At 40.2% G+C, this 16,691-nt stretch overlaps 1 protein-coding gene across 3 annotated transcripts in view; it reads left to right on the top strand.

Annotated features, from left to right (window-relative positions):
* Window positions 1-16,253: 16,253 nt before the first annotated feature.
* STIM2 (stromal interaction molecule 2) overlaps window positions 16,254-16,691 on the top strand; it is a 60,775-nt gene continuing 60,337 nt past the window's right edge. For 2 of the 3 annotated variants that reach the window (XM_057405583.1, XM_057405585.1), the window contains exon 1: window positions 16,254-16,473. In XM_057405583.1, the coding sequence (XP_057261566.1) occupies window positions 16,275-16,473 (199 nt within the window). In that variant the 5' untranslated portion in view covers window positions 16,254-16,274. The remainder of the gene's footprint in view (window positions 16,474-16,691) is intronic. The other variant, XM_057405587.1, reaches the window with a different exon arrangement.

The following is a 16,691-nucleotide window of genomic DNA, read 5'->3' as shown; positions in this document are numbered from 1 at the left end:
GTTCTGTGATGTTAATGTTGGAGTTCTAAAAGCTCTCTTTTGATATGGAATTACTTTTTCAAGCTCTCAGGATATCAGCTCAAATACTGTCAATTGAGAAAATTAAGATACTTTTAACTTGTAAGAATTTTTTATCATTTTCTAAGAAAAAGATAGGATCATGCACCAGTTCTGTTATCTCTCATTTATAATCTTCTCAGAAATTTTCTCCATGTTCTTTCTCATGTTAGCTACTTCCGCTATTCTTTTCATATAGAGAGATGTAGTCACACATTCCCCATTCATCTTCAGTTAGGTATACAGCTATCTCAGGCGTCTTCTAAAAAGTCCTACCCAGCATCCCATCAAAGGTCCCGTGTCATAAAATATGTTCCCCTGCAGAGAAGGCCTGAGCATAGCTTCCTTCAGAGCTTGTTGGAGCCAGTCCTTGCATGAGCCAAAATATTCCCCTCGAGAACAGTGCCAAGAGTCCTTTCACCGTGCCCCACACCCTCTTTGGAAGAGCAGTGCTAGGCCTTGGCTGGTTTTCCAGTCGCTCTGATTCAACAGCTCAGTCTTCAATTCAGAATCCAGACTCACAGATGCGTGACAGATTGTCACTGCACGGTCAGGCTGGCTCGTTGTCTCTTGTGATCGTGCATTTTTGTGAGGTCTTCCAGCTTCTTCCACTGATTTGTTTAATAACAAAGTTGGAATCTGTTTTGGTAAAGCATATTTTAATACCTGAAGAAGGATCAAAATCAAAGAACATAATGGGTCATAAAGCCACAGCCATAGGACTTTTATCTTCACCTAATTTACATACATGTAGTTGTTATCATTTGTCATACATACTGAATGTATGACAGTGAAACATGAATCCTTCATAGTTTCCTCAGAAGTTATCTGCCAACTGATCTAAGCTGTAGTCTCAGATAGGGTTATGAGCTTTATGTCTGATTCTTGTTGTCTCTGTCAGGATAATGTAGTAAGAAACTTACTGGGCTTTAATAGACTGCTAGTAAATTTACAAGGCTAATTTTTTAAAAGGTAAAGTTGTGGTCTCAGTATGATTACTTCTTATATAAAGAACCAAACTGCTTAACAGATATGACATAGTGAATAAGAATATTTGGAGAAATTTTGTTCTAAATAAGAAAGGGAATTGATCTTTTCCTAAATATTTGTAATAAATGGTGTTAACTGTTTAACTAGAGGCTTTTCTATGACATTTAGTTTGTAAAAAGAGGACACAAGTGACAGCTTTTATTATTGCAGCAGGTATTACCCTCTTTTATATACGGGAAAGGGAGGCATAGAAAGATTAAGTGATTTGCTAAAGATTACAGAGTAAATTCCTGACAGAAGTGAGCAGTCTCTGCTCTCCTAAATTCCAGTTTATACCTCAGGATGCTCTGAAATATAAGCTGATGTTTGTGTATTAACCACAAGACCTTGTTTCCTCTTCAGAACAACACGAGGCACATCTACCTTTTGCAGATTTTAAAATCCATAAAATTGGCTAGTGCTTCAGAAATTTTAACATTACAAAGCAGTCACAAGGAGTGTGGCTTAGTAAGGTCATTACAAGGTTACCAGCGTCTTCTAGGGAATTAAAAGTATTTACTAAATAGCAAGGGAGATTCCTTGGAGCCCTGCTGACCCTCTTAATTCCCATTGCTCTGTGCAAGTACATGCTGTAAAATCTGAATGTTACTCTGACCCATACCATACTGGGATTTTTGAGCAGGTTTTTTTCCCTCTTTTTTTTTTCATTTTCAATAGTTTTGAATATGTTACAAGTAGGCAGAGATAGAGACTGCTGGGTTCTTGTGTGAGCAAGCAGTTCTGTGACTAACAGAATACGATCTGTTTTCCTCTGACTTGGCATCTTGTTATTCACCCTAACAGTCTCTCATCTCCCTTGTGTCCCCTCTGCCTTCCTCACTGGAGAACTGAAACTCCTCTTCCCCACCCTTGTTTCTCCTGGTGGCTGAGCCGGTGAGCTTGTGCTGCTCTGCAGCCAGGGCGGGTCAACAACGTGTCTTTGGCTAGACTTCTCATGCTGTCTGCCCAGGCTGGATGCTCCATCAGCCTGGGGTGATGCTGTGACTCTTACTTTCTGGCCTGCATGCAGCTCTTGAGATGGGTATCATATGGACCTGTAGCAGGAAATTTCTTGAAGACCTCTGCTGCCTTGGGTCAGATTTTTTTTGAGGTATAGGAAGATGCATACACATACAGATAGATGTACACAGGAATAAGAGTATAACTGCTTTAAAAATGAGATTAAGATGAGATTAAAAATGAACCAGATCCTGTCCTTAGACTTCAAACTATACTGTTAGATTTCTCCATCCTTTTTTAAATATATTTTTAAAAATTGCTTTTACTGAAGAGGTATTGTTCTCATGTTCCCCTCAGTTTCTCATTTTAATTCCAACAAAATATTGTGTTTCAAATTCTGGTTTATGTTTGTATTTTTAATATCCCTTGCTTAAATAACATTCTTTCATGTAAATTTTTTTAACATATTAAAATATGTTAAAAGGATTGCTAGATACTTCTCTTATATATATAGGTAATATCAGTTATTTAAGATATATTTATTTAACCAGTTCAAACCTGTTGATGTCTGTACTCTTATCATTTGACTTTAAAATTCCTAAAACTCCTTTCTCATTTTCACTGTTTTAAGTAATGGCCAGATTTTGATAATAGAATTATATCTAAATTGATAATGACATTAATTTAAAAGGCTGAGCTGAACCCTTAATGGCTCAATTTAGTCAGATTGTTTTTCTTGGTCCGTTCCTCCCTATCTGAAATCAATAGAAACAGTCATTTCAGTACAAGAATCAATTGTCTCCACATTTATAGATAAAGATCGATTTTTTTGCTGCTGACCTTGGAATTCTGGCTACGGTCTCTCAAAGGTTGCTTGTAATGTCAGATAGACTGTTTAAAAAATGTAAATGTAAATAGGCTTGTCTAAAAATGTACCCAAGTTATCTCCATTCAGTACTTCCAAAAAAATACTGAAATGTAAATCTTGATGCCTGAGTAATGGAACAGTTGAGTAACAAGAACAGTTTCTACTTTTTAGTGGAATTTTTTTATCATAGTAACAAATTTTATTAAGAAACATGGAGAGAGTATGGAGACTGTAGAACAGTTGATATCCCAGCAATGGGAAAAGGCTGGAAAAAGACACCAGTTTAAGGCACATTTCTACTTCTTACAAGAAACCAGGAAAAAAAAAAAAAAAAGAGTATGCCCAAGGACGTGTCTCTTTCACTGTTTCCTAATGAATTTCATAAAATTCTTCCAACAAGACTGAAGGGATTTCATTAAACAGAATTGCCACATAAAGATGGGTTTAGGGGAGAGCAATACAGTGAACAGCTTATTAAAATAAGCATTTCTTTAAAAGATACTGAAATGCGTTGCAAAACTATAGGGCCGTATCTTCAGCGAGGAAGGCGAAGAGCCTTTTGACGTTGAAACAGATCAGTAAAATACTGTGTCCAATATTTCATGTGAGGAAGCGGGGGGGGGCAGGGAGGATGCAGCAGGGGTGGCGGGAGCTCCTGGGCTCTTCCTTTTCCCTTCTTTCCTGAAGGCTGTTCTTGTCCATGCCTGGCTGCTGGCAGATGCTGCTGCAGCGGCTGCTTTCATCCCCAAAGCCCACACAGGAAAGACAGCTGGCGTGTGTATTTGGGATCAACAGAGCTTTGTGTTTTGTACAGCCAGCTACAGCTGGCTTCTTCCAGCCCTGGAAGCTGCCCCATGGGCAGGGGAACGCAGGAGAGCCAGGACCAAGGCGAGGGCATGGCCAGCTGCAAGGGCATTAGCCAGCCTTCCTGTCCCCCTGGGTAGCACCAGCAGGAGAAACCACCCCTGTGAATAATGCCCCTCCAGACAGCCGAATTAACCACACAGGGTTTCAGAAGAAAACAGCACAACAGACAGTTGTGCTGAAGAGCAACTGTGGTGAGGTTGAGTTTTGGGGGTTTTTTATGCTTTGGGAGTTTTTTTACAGCACTAGGACCCAGTACAGGAGGGTAAAATATACCCGTTCTGGAAGCTTCAGAATTGCAGCACAAGGCTAGACTTGCTGTGAGGGACTCCATGTCTGTGAGCAGTTCTGCAAGATCTGTTCTTGTTGTAAATAACCACATGATAATCTGAAATCTCCAGAATCCAGAATAAGATGTGCTGCTAATAGAAATCACTGAAAGAATTAATTTTCCTGCATGCCTCGTGCTCAGCTTTTTCAATATCTTCACAAAACTGTCAATGTAGGGAAGATACATTTGATCCAGCAGTGTAACATCTGTGATCTCCTTTAAAACAGTGTTAAAATGACTCATCTTAGTATTTCTTTAGTTAGGCTGTTAACAGTCTACCTACCAAATGATTGCCATACAGACCGATTACACTTTTGAGAATCATCTCAGGATATTTGTGTCTTCCATTGATGGCACACAGTGGAGCAGAAGTCAGCAGATGTTAATGGGGACAGAATGAATAAACGGTTAGAATAGGATGTTTGCCTTGGGTTCACCACACATTGTCAGGCTGCAACACATAAACAGTTGTAATGCAGCCTAATTGTGCTAAATACTGATTGGGGATCAGCCTTAAAATTAACACGTGGGGGAAGAAATACCTCTTTCTAGCAAACCCTGATTTTGAGTTTTTAAGCCTGGGGGGTTCACCTGATTCTGTATATTGTCAGACATTGCTGGTTACAGACGGTGAACTTCAGGGTTTCTGAAGGAGGATGTAGTGGGGCCTCTGTCTGCCCATATTTCAAAATCAGTGTTGTTCTAGATGTTGGACTACTGCTATGTACCAACAATTATCTCTAGAGAACTGGCTTTACGGAGTCAACGTTTTCATCAATGCTTTGCCAAATGACATTGTGTTTGGCTGAACAGTTTGAACAAATTGTTTCTTTTGGGATTATGACCAAAATAAATGGAATATTTAACAATGGAGTTAAAGCTCACAATCTGTGGGAGACAAAGCATGTGACCAATTTCTGTGCTTTATTTTAATCAAGAAAGTCTGTATCATGTTGCTAAGATACAAATTGGAATTCTATAGTCAAAGACAAAATATTGTGGTATAGCCACAGAATATGTTTTAGTAGGTAGCTGATAGTTCATCTTATTCAACAGTTGTGTGTTCCATGAAAGGTACATTCTATGATTTTATTCCTAAAAAGCTGTATTTAGGATGATTATGCTTTTAGTAAGTCAAATTAGAAACAGTAAATTATCGCAAATATATGTTGTAAAAAGCAATAATATTTAATTTTATATCTGTTCAGATTTATTATCTCAATTTCTTGTATAATATGTCTAGTGTCACAACATTTTCCCTTTTCTGCTTTTTTTTATTTAAGTGCATCTGGGTTACAAAAACATCATCATCGCTTTGAAAGCCCAGTCCTGGTTCATTAATGTTAACATCAAGTTCTAACTGTGGAAAACTGGCATAGCTACAGCTTGTGAAGGAAGTTCAAGTTGCTTTCAGCACTCACATTAGTGGTGAAGAAGTTCTTTCTATAGTTTCTGACATAAAGGCATATTTAGATATTCAATTTTATTTTGTAATACATTTGTGCTACTACCATAAGGAGTTTCTAAGGCATTACAGTTAACTGATAGACATGGGAAAGTAGTGTTACTAGTGATAACACCCCTCACCATTACCATACAGATGGGAAAGCCTGTCTCCCACCTCTGCCCTGTGCTCACAAAACTCACTTCCACTATGGGGAAAGAAAGGGCTTGTGGAAAAGGGCTCAAACTGTGTAGACTTATCTTTCCCTAAGAAAGACAATGATTCTAATCTGTTGTGAAGAAATCGTGGGAAAACTGTGAAGATTTGGTATCAGTCCATTCCTGCACTGGGTGGTGACATGGATAAAGGGTAAGTATTACAGTGGAATGTTGGTTTACATCAGGTTTTATTTGTTTAGGTAGGTGATCAATATTCAGACCTGAAAACACACAATTAAAAGCTGACAGTAGTGGGTATTTGGGCTTTGCGACAATCTAGGTTAGTAAAGACCTAAACAGAGGTTTGAAATCTTTTAGAAAGCTGTATCCATCGAAGACCTTCCTGTCAAGTGCAGCCCTCCTGAAACAGAAGGGACTGATGCCCAGGATGTTTTCTTGAACATTCTGTGTCACCATTCTGAATGTAGACACTGGAAAAACTTTGAAGAAGGAGTGCACTGTGTGCCTACCAGTTTTTCAGTTAGAAGTAGATAATGAGAGAGGAGCAGTGAAGCTACAGACGCTGTAATGAGTGCAAATTTTCTCAGGCTGGATATTAGCCTATGCATTCACTCAAAGTTGGCAGAAACCTGGCTAAGATGTTGTTGAGTGCCCTGGCTTTGAAAGAAGTCACACACAGCAGTGTATGTACTAACTCTCAATCAGGTAATGGTATATATTCCAGTTATTCTACTCAGAAAACTCATCCCTACTACTAGACTGTGGCTGAGGGAAGGGACAAAGTGGTAGCTTGTACAAATAAATTCCTTTGTTTTGCATACTCTAGATCTTGACACAGTATTCTAGAACAGGAGGATAGAGCAAAATAAAAGTATCATTTCCAGAGAACAAATCAAGAACAGTGAAAACTGGGCAAAGAAAAAATCAAACATCATCTTACATGATATACAATATATGTACAAAAGTAATTTGTGATGAATTTTTTCTGGTTTGTCAAATCCTTCCTGGTCTCTGCAAAATGGTAAAATTCTCCCCGAGAAGTTGATCAAAATCTTTTTTAAGTCAAATGTAGGGGGGATAATGAGTAATAATGAGTAAGGATCTCTCTGACACATCAGGTCCATCTTTGCCTTTTTCTTTTTTCTCATTAAACAAAGGAATTTATAAAAATATGTATTTTTAAAAGCTTGAACTGTAATTCTCCCAGGTATTCTATGTTTTCCACTCAAGGCTAGTATTCCCATAGCTAGACAATCCTGAGGATTTTTTTTAAATCTCAGCTCAGTCTGTTGTACTTTTGCAAAGGGAAATATCACCATTTTTCAGCAGCATAAAGATATCTGCAATGTAATGTAAAATGTTACAGAAGTAATAGCCCTTCATAGATGCAGATTTTTTTGTTCACAAGTTCCAAACAGTTTAATGAAGAATATTCTCAGTTAAACTGGTCTTTTTTGTTCTGTTTTTGTAAAATTTACTGCAGATCTCCCAGAATATTGGACACAACCCAACCAGAATGTGTGTTTTCAGCCCAAATGTGAGCCATCTTTTCAATTTTCTCCAGACTGAAATTTTGCCCCTTTTTAAGAAACACCACGGTGAGATTATTAAATGGCAAGTGTGGGATAAATCTCTCTTTACTGACTTCACTCATGTTCAGATATGTAAACAAAAAGATGGTTCCTGATACTGCTCAGAAAATTGTTCCAGTGCAAACAGGTCAATGCTGTGCATTCTGCTTTTGGTGGGACCGGGCCATTCCAAGGCAGGGTTATTATGGGACAGGAGCATTCTTTCAAGACTTAGTGTTGTGTTAAGATTTTAATGGAATTAATGCTAGGCATTTTACCTTTTTCTTTTATTTTACCTATTCAGTTTAAATTTTCACTACCTGCCCTGTTTGAAGTGTGAGCTTTCAGGCCATCATTTAGATCTAAAAGGAGCAGTTGTTAGAACTTAAGAACCAAACCACACATTTTTTCCAGCTTAAAACTCCCAGGAGAATGCAACCACCCTGCTTTAAGGAACAACACTAATTGCCATAGTTTGTGGGAGAATGCAACCATCCTGCTTTAAGGAACAACACTAATTGCCATAGTTCGTGGTTTGCTGCAATCTTTCTCCAGTAACTCTGGGTAGGTGTCACATCTACCTCAAGCCTTTATAATTCAGCAGGCACTGGCAAACTCATTTTATGGTCTTGTAGCTAACTGTTTCTTGAGCTTGTTTTTCTTTGTCAGACTACAAAAATATCAAGATTGTGTAGAATGTACCAGTCCCAGAATGTTACTGAAAGTTTCAACATGGAATGATCACAATCACTGGTTCCAGGTGAAAGGGGACGCTGCTGGTGTTAGCACAGCTAATCCCACTGTGAATATATCTTTGGAGCCAAATATTTCTCTGAGTCTCTCTTTAACCCTTAAAGACTGGTTCTGAAGGTACTGAACTAACTGCAGCATAAATATGATGGCAGATAGCAAAGATTTGCCCATTGCTACCAGATGTGTGTTCCAGCTCTTTCATGCTCTATGTATTTACCTTTATGGTTGTTTTGTAGGTATATAACTTCCAGTAAGGACTAAAAATTATTTGGATTCCTGTGTCCCAAGGATGTGAAATAAAGTATATGGAAAAGCATCAGGACAACTTTCTGTGGGTCATTCCCTAGAGGATCAGAGACAAAAAATCACTTTCTTTTTTTTCTGGAAGTTAGTTTGCCTCTTCTCCTCTCTTGTCTCCTCTTCAATCTTTGCTTTGATTTGCTTTGCTTTACTTCTCTCTTTTGAACTCCTTTCTCAACCCTTCTTTTCTAATAGCAAGATGTATAGAGCAGGATCTAGTTCAACTTATTTTAGAAATCTAGCAGTTAAATGGCTATAATAGTTTTGCAAGTCTCCCTTTATTGACAGTGAGGAGAAACAAGGGTTTAAAAGGAAAAGTTGGCTGATCTTAAGTGCTTATTTTATGATGATATGAACAACATTCTGGAAGTTCCCATTACTCTTTATTGATTCTAAAGGGATTAGGAGTTGGCTGTCTCGGATTTATATGTCTAACTTTCAGTTGAGCCCTTCCCTGTGTTTCCTGTTAACTACCATGAATAGTTTAAAAAGAACTGCTAAAGATCATTAAATAGTAGATATATAATAAATAATATGACCTGTCCTATACAGGTCATATGAGAGAAAGCTAGCAAACTTCACTGAATGCAGAACTTTTTTTGTCCCACCCCTAACCAAAGCTCTCCTAATTTCATCATGAAGGCAGATGAAAGAATAAAAAAAATCCAGATCTAAGGAAGAGCGTGAAAGCTTGTCCAGCTCCAGTGCTCAGGGAAGCTTAGCACATTGCACACCATCTTCCAAGTACCACAACCTGGAAAGGAAGTTGGAATAAAAATGCATGTACCATTTCTAAAGGTGTAAGCAATGGATGAAATTTCACTCTCACTTCCCCTCCTCCACAAGAAATACAACTGTTTGTAGTAAGTCACAATGCCAAATGCCTCAGGTTGTGTTTAAAAGTAGGAAGATGGCCTCTTTCCAATTACCTTGTAACTGAGGATATGGTCTTTGATGCTTTTTTCCCCGTTACCCAAACCAAACATTAAAAAATTGAGACAAAGGCAAAATACCTGTTAATTTATTTTCTCAGCAGTAGTTTCCATATTCCCTTCAACTTTCTGGGTGATTTGAGACAAGCTGTCTCTGCCTCTGCAGAATGATCTTATTTATTAGGTGCCGTGTTGCTCACAGTACCTGGCAGTATATGCCACGGATCTAGAGCTCCTGTTTACAGGATGTGCAACTTGCCTACAGAAATTCCAGGAAACAGCCTGCTTGCTCTGACCCCAGAGCAGCCATTTCATCCTACCACAAACCACCTGACAATAGAATTGTATTTACCTGATACACACATTCAGTAGACTTTTTATTACTGTCTGTTAGGCAGAGATCATGAGAATGTGATCTCCCACTCACTCAATCTCTGCCCTCTGATTGAGTGATTGCTCTGTGTGATTGTTCATTCCGTTTTTTATTTAACAGCTGTTAAAACTACCAGAACCACATTTGAAGTAAAAGCTCTGGCCACTTCCTTCTTGCTTCTTCATAAGGTCCTAACTATTTCTCATTCTTATCCCAAATATTTAGAGGAGCAAATGATTTCCATTAGAAATAATAAATTTCTTTGAGCATGCTCATTCAGACAAAGAACAGCTCTATACATTACCAGCTAACAGGGATTTAGCTCCTTATTTAGAAAAAAAACCCAACATTCTGGAAGTTACTACTTACGTTAATTTTAATGCAACCATTTACCATATAGCCACTGAAATGATTACAACTGATCCCCCAAAACACCTCAACCAGTCTGAATAGGCAGATTCCATCCTGACAGTTCCTGTCACAAGCAATTAGGAATGTTTTTCTCACAGTGAAAACATACCCAAACATGGCCCAGGAGGCAGTCTTTGATGCTTGCTGCGATCACAAGTATGTGCTGAGTTATTATGTCTAAATGATAGGGTTTTTAATTGTTACTTTTATTCTATTTTTTTCAAATGGTCAGCATGCTTGTTGTAAGATAGAAGCTAGTCATGTGCAGTAGTGAGTCTCATCACCTGATTGTAGTTTTTTTCTTTGTTTCTTGTCTAGCAGGAAGGGAGGGAATAAGCAGACACAAAGCACTGACTGTCTCTGCTCTAGGTAAGGCTGCATTTATTTACTGAGATTCAGAGAAGGTGAAAGAAAGATTATGTACACATTGGATTAGTTTTTGTCATATGGCAATGAAATTATCTGTACTCCCTTTCCTCTGAGATAGCCTTTTTCAGTAAGTCATCTCTGTAGCTTTCACTTCTGTGTTGAAATGTGTTGAATTTTCACATTGCTTGAAAACGGAAACAGAAAGATGGCAAGCAAATTATTTGTAATGCATGGATTGGTTGTACAATATTGCTGTTCATTAAGCATCAAGAATGGTTACATCAATCATGTAAAGACAGTTTGAACTACAAATGTAATAATCATTACTTTACTGGGGAAGCAAAATTGCCACATTCAAAGCCACTCTGGCTTTTTACAATACGGTAATCAATTTCGGTAAAAAAAGTGACAGTGAGGAATGCTCTGAGTAGATCAGGTGAGGAGAGGGGGCTCAGTCACATCATGATCTCCAAGACTGTCCCCTGGCAGTTTTTAATACAATTCTAATCACCTTAATCTGTAATGAATTAATTTCCACAACTGTTCTTGTGTTGCTCTCCAACATCCTTTACCTGTGAAAACATAAACCAACCCATCACTGGGTTGTAATCTAACTGCTGTTGTAATCTGTTTTTCCTCTTGAGTACTTACATCTACCAAAAAAAAAAATCTAGTCAGATAGCAAGATCCCTGCTCCTCCATCACTTGTAAGATGGTGTCCTGGCAACTGTTTGGCTCCTACTGAAGATTCCAGAAATCAAGGTGCTGGTGCCTGAAATGTTTTATTCATTCATTCTGCCATTGTTTTCCTTCAGGTTTGGTATCTCTCAATGCGCCTCCAGGTCTTGTGTAAACATATTGAGTCTTTGTTTATTTTTGACATAAACAAAATGCAACCACAGTCTGCCTAGCCAACATCATCTAGCTGGAATGGCAACCTTGTTCCCATAACGAACTCAACATACTGAAAAAAGGGACAAGCAAAGCTTCTACATGAATAAGAGATTCAGCTGCAATGAACATTCGCTGACCATTCCGTATTTTTCAAGACTTTTTTAAATATTTGTACTTTACTTGTTAAGTGTTAAGAAAAAATAATCTTTGCAGTGACAATACTGATTGAAAATAAAATATCTAAAATTAGGAGACATAATCAGCAAGCTCTTTGCAGATCTACAACTCTAGTTTGCAGTTAATGACTGCTCTTTCTCACCGGTTGAAAGAGACTTTGTCATTTTAGTAGCATTTCACCATATTACCAGGCAATTTGCTCATCTGAGCCATACCAAGACTGTTGGTCATTGATAAGAAGATCATAAAGACTAATACTCCCATCAGGTAAGGAAAATGTTTAATTCACTTCCATTCTCTCAGTTTCAATTTAATTACTGGACTGAGATAACATCTATGGCCCGTAGCTTTTTAGTCCATTTTTAGCTGGGAATACAAGACCACTTAAAATGCTAACTATTTTCCCTCCTCAAACCATAAACTTCAGTAACTCAAAAACAACTGAGAAGGGGTTCCTAAACTAATCTTGGCAAATATGAAGCGTATAGAATTCCACCTTCATTTGAGATTGTATAAGCACATGAAATCAGAGAACCAGAAGGTTGTAATTAGTACATTTTTTTTTTTTCATATGGGTGCCGATATGAGTAATTTCCCAAATCAAGATAAGACATTTGAATTTTACTTTCAAGCCTGTTCAAAGTGATTGTTTCTTTTCACAGAATCAAATGCTTTTTGGACAATTTACCAGTAATCTGGTGGTCATCACTTATGTGAATTTACATTAACTTCCTGCCAGTTTGTATTTGCATTGTTTTGGTTTTTTTTTTAAGAAATAAATTTGATTGTATCAGTTTCTACCTGAGCTTTTGCTTATTATTTCTATGTCTTCTTTTCTGTAATGTGACCTCTCAGCATTTTCTCAGCTTGTGCTTTGGTTCTGTTTTGCTCACCAGGTTAGTCTCTTATCTGTTTCTTTGCTTGGTTAGTATTTTTCCTCTTGAGTTCTCACATTTACCTAAAGCATTCCCAGCTTGTAGTTTGGGGAAACTCTAATAGCAAGAAATAGCAGTAAAAATATTAATTTATCCTTTATTCTACTGTTCAAACCTGCTTCCAGAGTTTTTTAGGACTGGCCAAATGTACATATTGGAAAGAACTGTGGGCATTAAACAACTCTGAAGATTATTTCTTCTCCATTTATCTGTTTAGATATACCAGTGTGCACAAGGCTTGGTGAATGATGGAACTGCTGTCAGAAATGACAACTCAAAGCAGTAAAATACACACCAGATAAAAAAAAAATAGCTTTCTGCTGTGAAGATCAATGGAAGGATGGAGGACGGGACTCAAAAAAGCAGCTTGGGTTATCCGTACAGCAAAGTACACTCAGAAAATTTGACCAAGAATGTATGTGTCCATTAATACTGAGTGCAGGACTCATGACTGAAAATAAGAAATGGCTGAACTCTAGGCCTTGAGACCAGTTTGCGCTCTGCAAAGATAAAAATATATGCCCATGCATATATACTGCAATGCCCATGTCCAGATGTTATGTCCAGCATCCACTGCAATTACATGGAGGGAAAGTGACACCACCTGTGAAGTCCTCCTCTTGTATCCCAGGTTCTTCTGAGGCTGGCAACCACACACAGGTTTTGGATCTTTTTATGTCTCTGTAGCCTTGAGTAGCTGACAGTGATCAGTGTCTCCATCCTGTCCCACCTCTGTGAATCATGGGGATTTCTTCACTGCTCTTTTTCTCCACCTCTAGGTGTCTTGTGAAAGTGCACAAGGGTATGCTGGGGTCCTGATGACCTGCTAATTAGCCATTGGAATAGTCTATGAACTATGAGCCAGAGCCCTTTTGTAGGTGTGTAGAGCACACAAAGTGTTCAGTGATCCAGACCCAGATATTCATTCATGCTCCACACCAATCGCAACGTTCCTGTTACAGCTGTTTACACCTTGAGGTAGAGAAAACAATCTAAATAATTTTAATTACAAGCATACTAACCCTAAGAACCACAGGTTTGCTGCTACTGAATGGCGTAGGTGACCTAGTGATGAAGGACAGGGAAAAGGCTGAGGTACTCAAAGCCCTCCTTCCCTTGTTCTTTACTAGCAAGGTCAGCCCAGCCCTTGGTCCTCACAGAGCTCTCTATGCCTACTGGCAAAGTTTGGAGGAGGAGACTAATACCAGTTGTAGAGGAAGGTTGAATTAAGGCCACTTTACCAAATTAGGTGTTTACAAGTCCTTAGGGTTGGGCAGAAGATGCTTGTAAAGGTGGTGGGAGGCTGGCTGATGTCACTGTGCTGCTTCCTAGCACCTTTGAAGGCTGTGGCAATCATGTGGGATTTCCAGTTACTGGAAAAAAGCAAATGTCCCATCCACCATCAAAGCAAAGTGCAGGAAACTACAAGATAGTCATCCTTACCCAGTCTCTCTCTCTGAGAAGATTGTGAAGCAAACCTTTCTGTAAGCCATTTCTGGGGTGATGAAGGACAAGAAGCTGATTCAGAAAAAAACATCACTGTTCTACCAACACTATTGTCTTCTGTGATGAGATGAGGTGATAGCCGCAGCACACATTAATTTTAGAAAGACTTTTGCTAGGTATCCATAGCATCTTTGTAGTCCATTAGGGACTGAGTAAGTGGACAAGGTGGGTGGAAAAGAGTGTGAACCATTCTATTGAAAATGTAATAGTCAACAGTCCAAAATGAAACCAGCAATGAGTTTATGAGTGGTGTTGCTCAGGGTTGAATAGATGAACTCTAGAGATCATAGATTTTTCTAGCATTCTGTGCTCAGGCCTTGCAGGGCACTCTGTAATATTTGGCTCCTCCTATTAAAACCACAAGTAATTTTGGTTTCTGTGGGTTGGTGGGTTAGGCTGCAGCCCAGGGTAGGTACCTACTTTGATTCTGAGCTTACACAGCTGAGTTTGCATGATGTGAAGTGGCAGTGCATCACAAAGTGTTCCCATTCAATATGCTTCTCACTATGAGCAAAGGTGCCCTGACCGGCAACGACCATCCCCCAACTCCAGGATACAAGCATTGCTTGAAAAAAATTTTTTCCATGCTTCCCAATCTGGGGACTTGTATTTGAAAGCAAGAGGTGAAAATGAACCCACTTTGTAAGGGATTTTTAACAAGGATCATTTTCTACTTCAGGCCTATATCATTTTCATCCAAGTGTACTCTGTCAGCATTCCCATCTCTTAGCTATTCTGATATCGGGCATTTCTCCATGGGATGCCTTTGACTCCAGTGGCTGTCAGTTAAAATAGTTCACACACATCCAGAAAACCTGCTGGTTTTGTACTCACTTTATGAATAACTCTCCCTTTGTGTTTTAAAATTAACTAATTAATTAAATTAACAGCTGTTTTCTTTGTTTCTGTTTGGGGAATTTATTCTGCTCCAGTTTTCCTCCCTGAGGTTAAACAATGCTGAACAAGCTTTTTCATAAGATGCAGGCATGCCATTGTTCTCTTTGTACAAGATCTGGTCAGATATCATTGGTCTTTAAAGGCTGTTGTATTCAGCAACAGCAATGATAAGGTTATGCACAGACTTCACAGTTCAAAGAGAATTCATCAGGTTTAGACACATTTTCCCAATCTTTGTTTGCCATATGGCTAATTTACAGTGTTTTGCCTGTTGCATGTTGCTCCCTCTCCCATTAAAAATACAGCTGGGGTGGACAATGCACATTAACTGTGTTGCCAGAGAAATTATTTCCTGCTTTGTTTCATTGTACTACAACCGCTTCACAGTTAGCTTTGTGGACTCTGCTGCCCTGCAAAAGCAGCTTGTGCCACTCTGGTTTACCTTCCCGCTTCCTGCAGGGTCTGCAAAGCAGCCAAAGGCGTTTCTCAAGACCCTTTCATAACACTTCTGGTATCTCTCAGGTGACTGCAACAGTTAATACTAAATACAATGTTTATATTGCTTTACCAGCCATACTGCATGATTTTCTCACATATTGTGTATGTGAGATACTATATTGAATTTGGTGTTTAAAGGCTTTTATTCTCATTAAATGTCTCTAAACAGAACGATTGAAAATCCTGAAGACTGAGAAACGATAAAGCCCAAAATAGATTTTATTGCCATTCATTACCATTTTATCCCATGGAAACATCTCAAGGAAAAGCATTTTTGGAGGAATTTTTGCCAAAGTCTTAAGCACAATGAAATCAGGGTTCAATCTCTGCTAGGGTTTTCCTGATTTCAGTTGTATGGGATCAGATTTAAAACACCGTATTTTCCGTGTTTGTTTTGACAGGGCTGTAGCAGAACTCAAACTTCTCTCATACATCTCCCCCTTTATCCGGCTCTCCTCAGGTGACCGCACCACTCGCACTGCTGTCACAAGGGCATTTAAAACTCCCAGGACGCCCACAGCTAACGTGTCTTGTTATGGGATGTTGAATCTTCCCAAACCAGTCTCGATCAGGGGCAGCCCATTCAGGGACCCGGTTAAGGACTGCTGGGGGAACCGAACCATCGGGCAGGACACACACCCCACTCCGTCCCCTCACAGCAGCGAAGTCACCAACCACAGCTTCCCGCCCTGGTCCGATGCCCCCTGGGCTCGCCCCGCCCCTCCTGGTGACGTCACCGCGCGGTGACGTGTCACTGGGGCGGCTCGGCGGCGGCCGCCGGAAGTAGCGTGGGGCAAGCGCTAAGGCGGGTTTGTGTTGCCAGAGCGGGCAGCGTTGTAGCGGCGGAGCTCCAGCCCCTTCCTTCCTTCCTCCCTCCCTCCCTCCCTCCCTCAGCTTCGCTTCGCCTCACTGTAGCGGCAGTACTGATGAGCGGTGTCCGAGCGCCCGGTGGGCGGCCAGCGGCCATCCCGGTGCCTACCTGCTTGCTTCTGCTGGGGCTGCTCCTGCCCGCCGCTGCCGCCAGCGGGGGGTGCGCGCTGGAGGCTGCGGACGGCGGCGGTGGCCGGCGAGGAGGACGAGTAGGTGCCACCTCCTCTGGGGTGGAGACGGCGGCGGTTGTGACAGGTAACGGCTCCCGCGCGTGCTACCGGCGGGGTGGTGGTGGGGGGAGCATCCCGCTGATGGGGGCGGCATGGGCAGACACGAACGGGCAGACTGACGCCTTCCTGCCGGGGCCCTGCGGTGCTCTGAGCCGCCTCGCTCCTTTTCTCTTCTCCCTGCTCTGCAGAGGGCGCCGGTCCGGTTCGCAGGAGGTCCGGCTGCGGCACTGCGGTACTGCCCCA

This window comes from Pezoporus wallicus, unplaced genomic scaffold, assembly GCF_028554395.1.
Source record: "Pezoporus wallicus isolate ANWC-B61680 ecotype Strahan unplaced genomic scaffold, APGP_CSIRO_Pwel_v1 contig_642, whole genome shotgun sequence".
NCBI lineage: Eukaryota > Metazoa > Chordata > Aves > Psittaciformes > Psittacidae > Pezoporus > Pezoporus wallicus.
The sequence above is the reverse complement of the archived record's forward strand: the minus strand, read 5'-3'. Positions and strand labels throughout refer to the sequence as shown.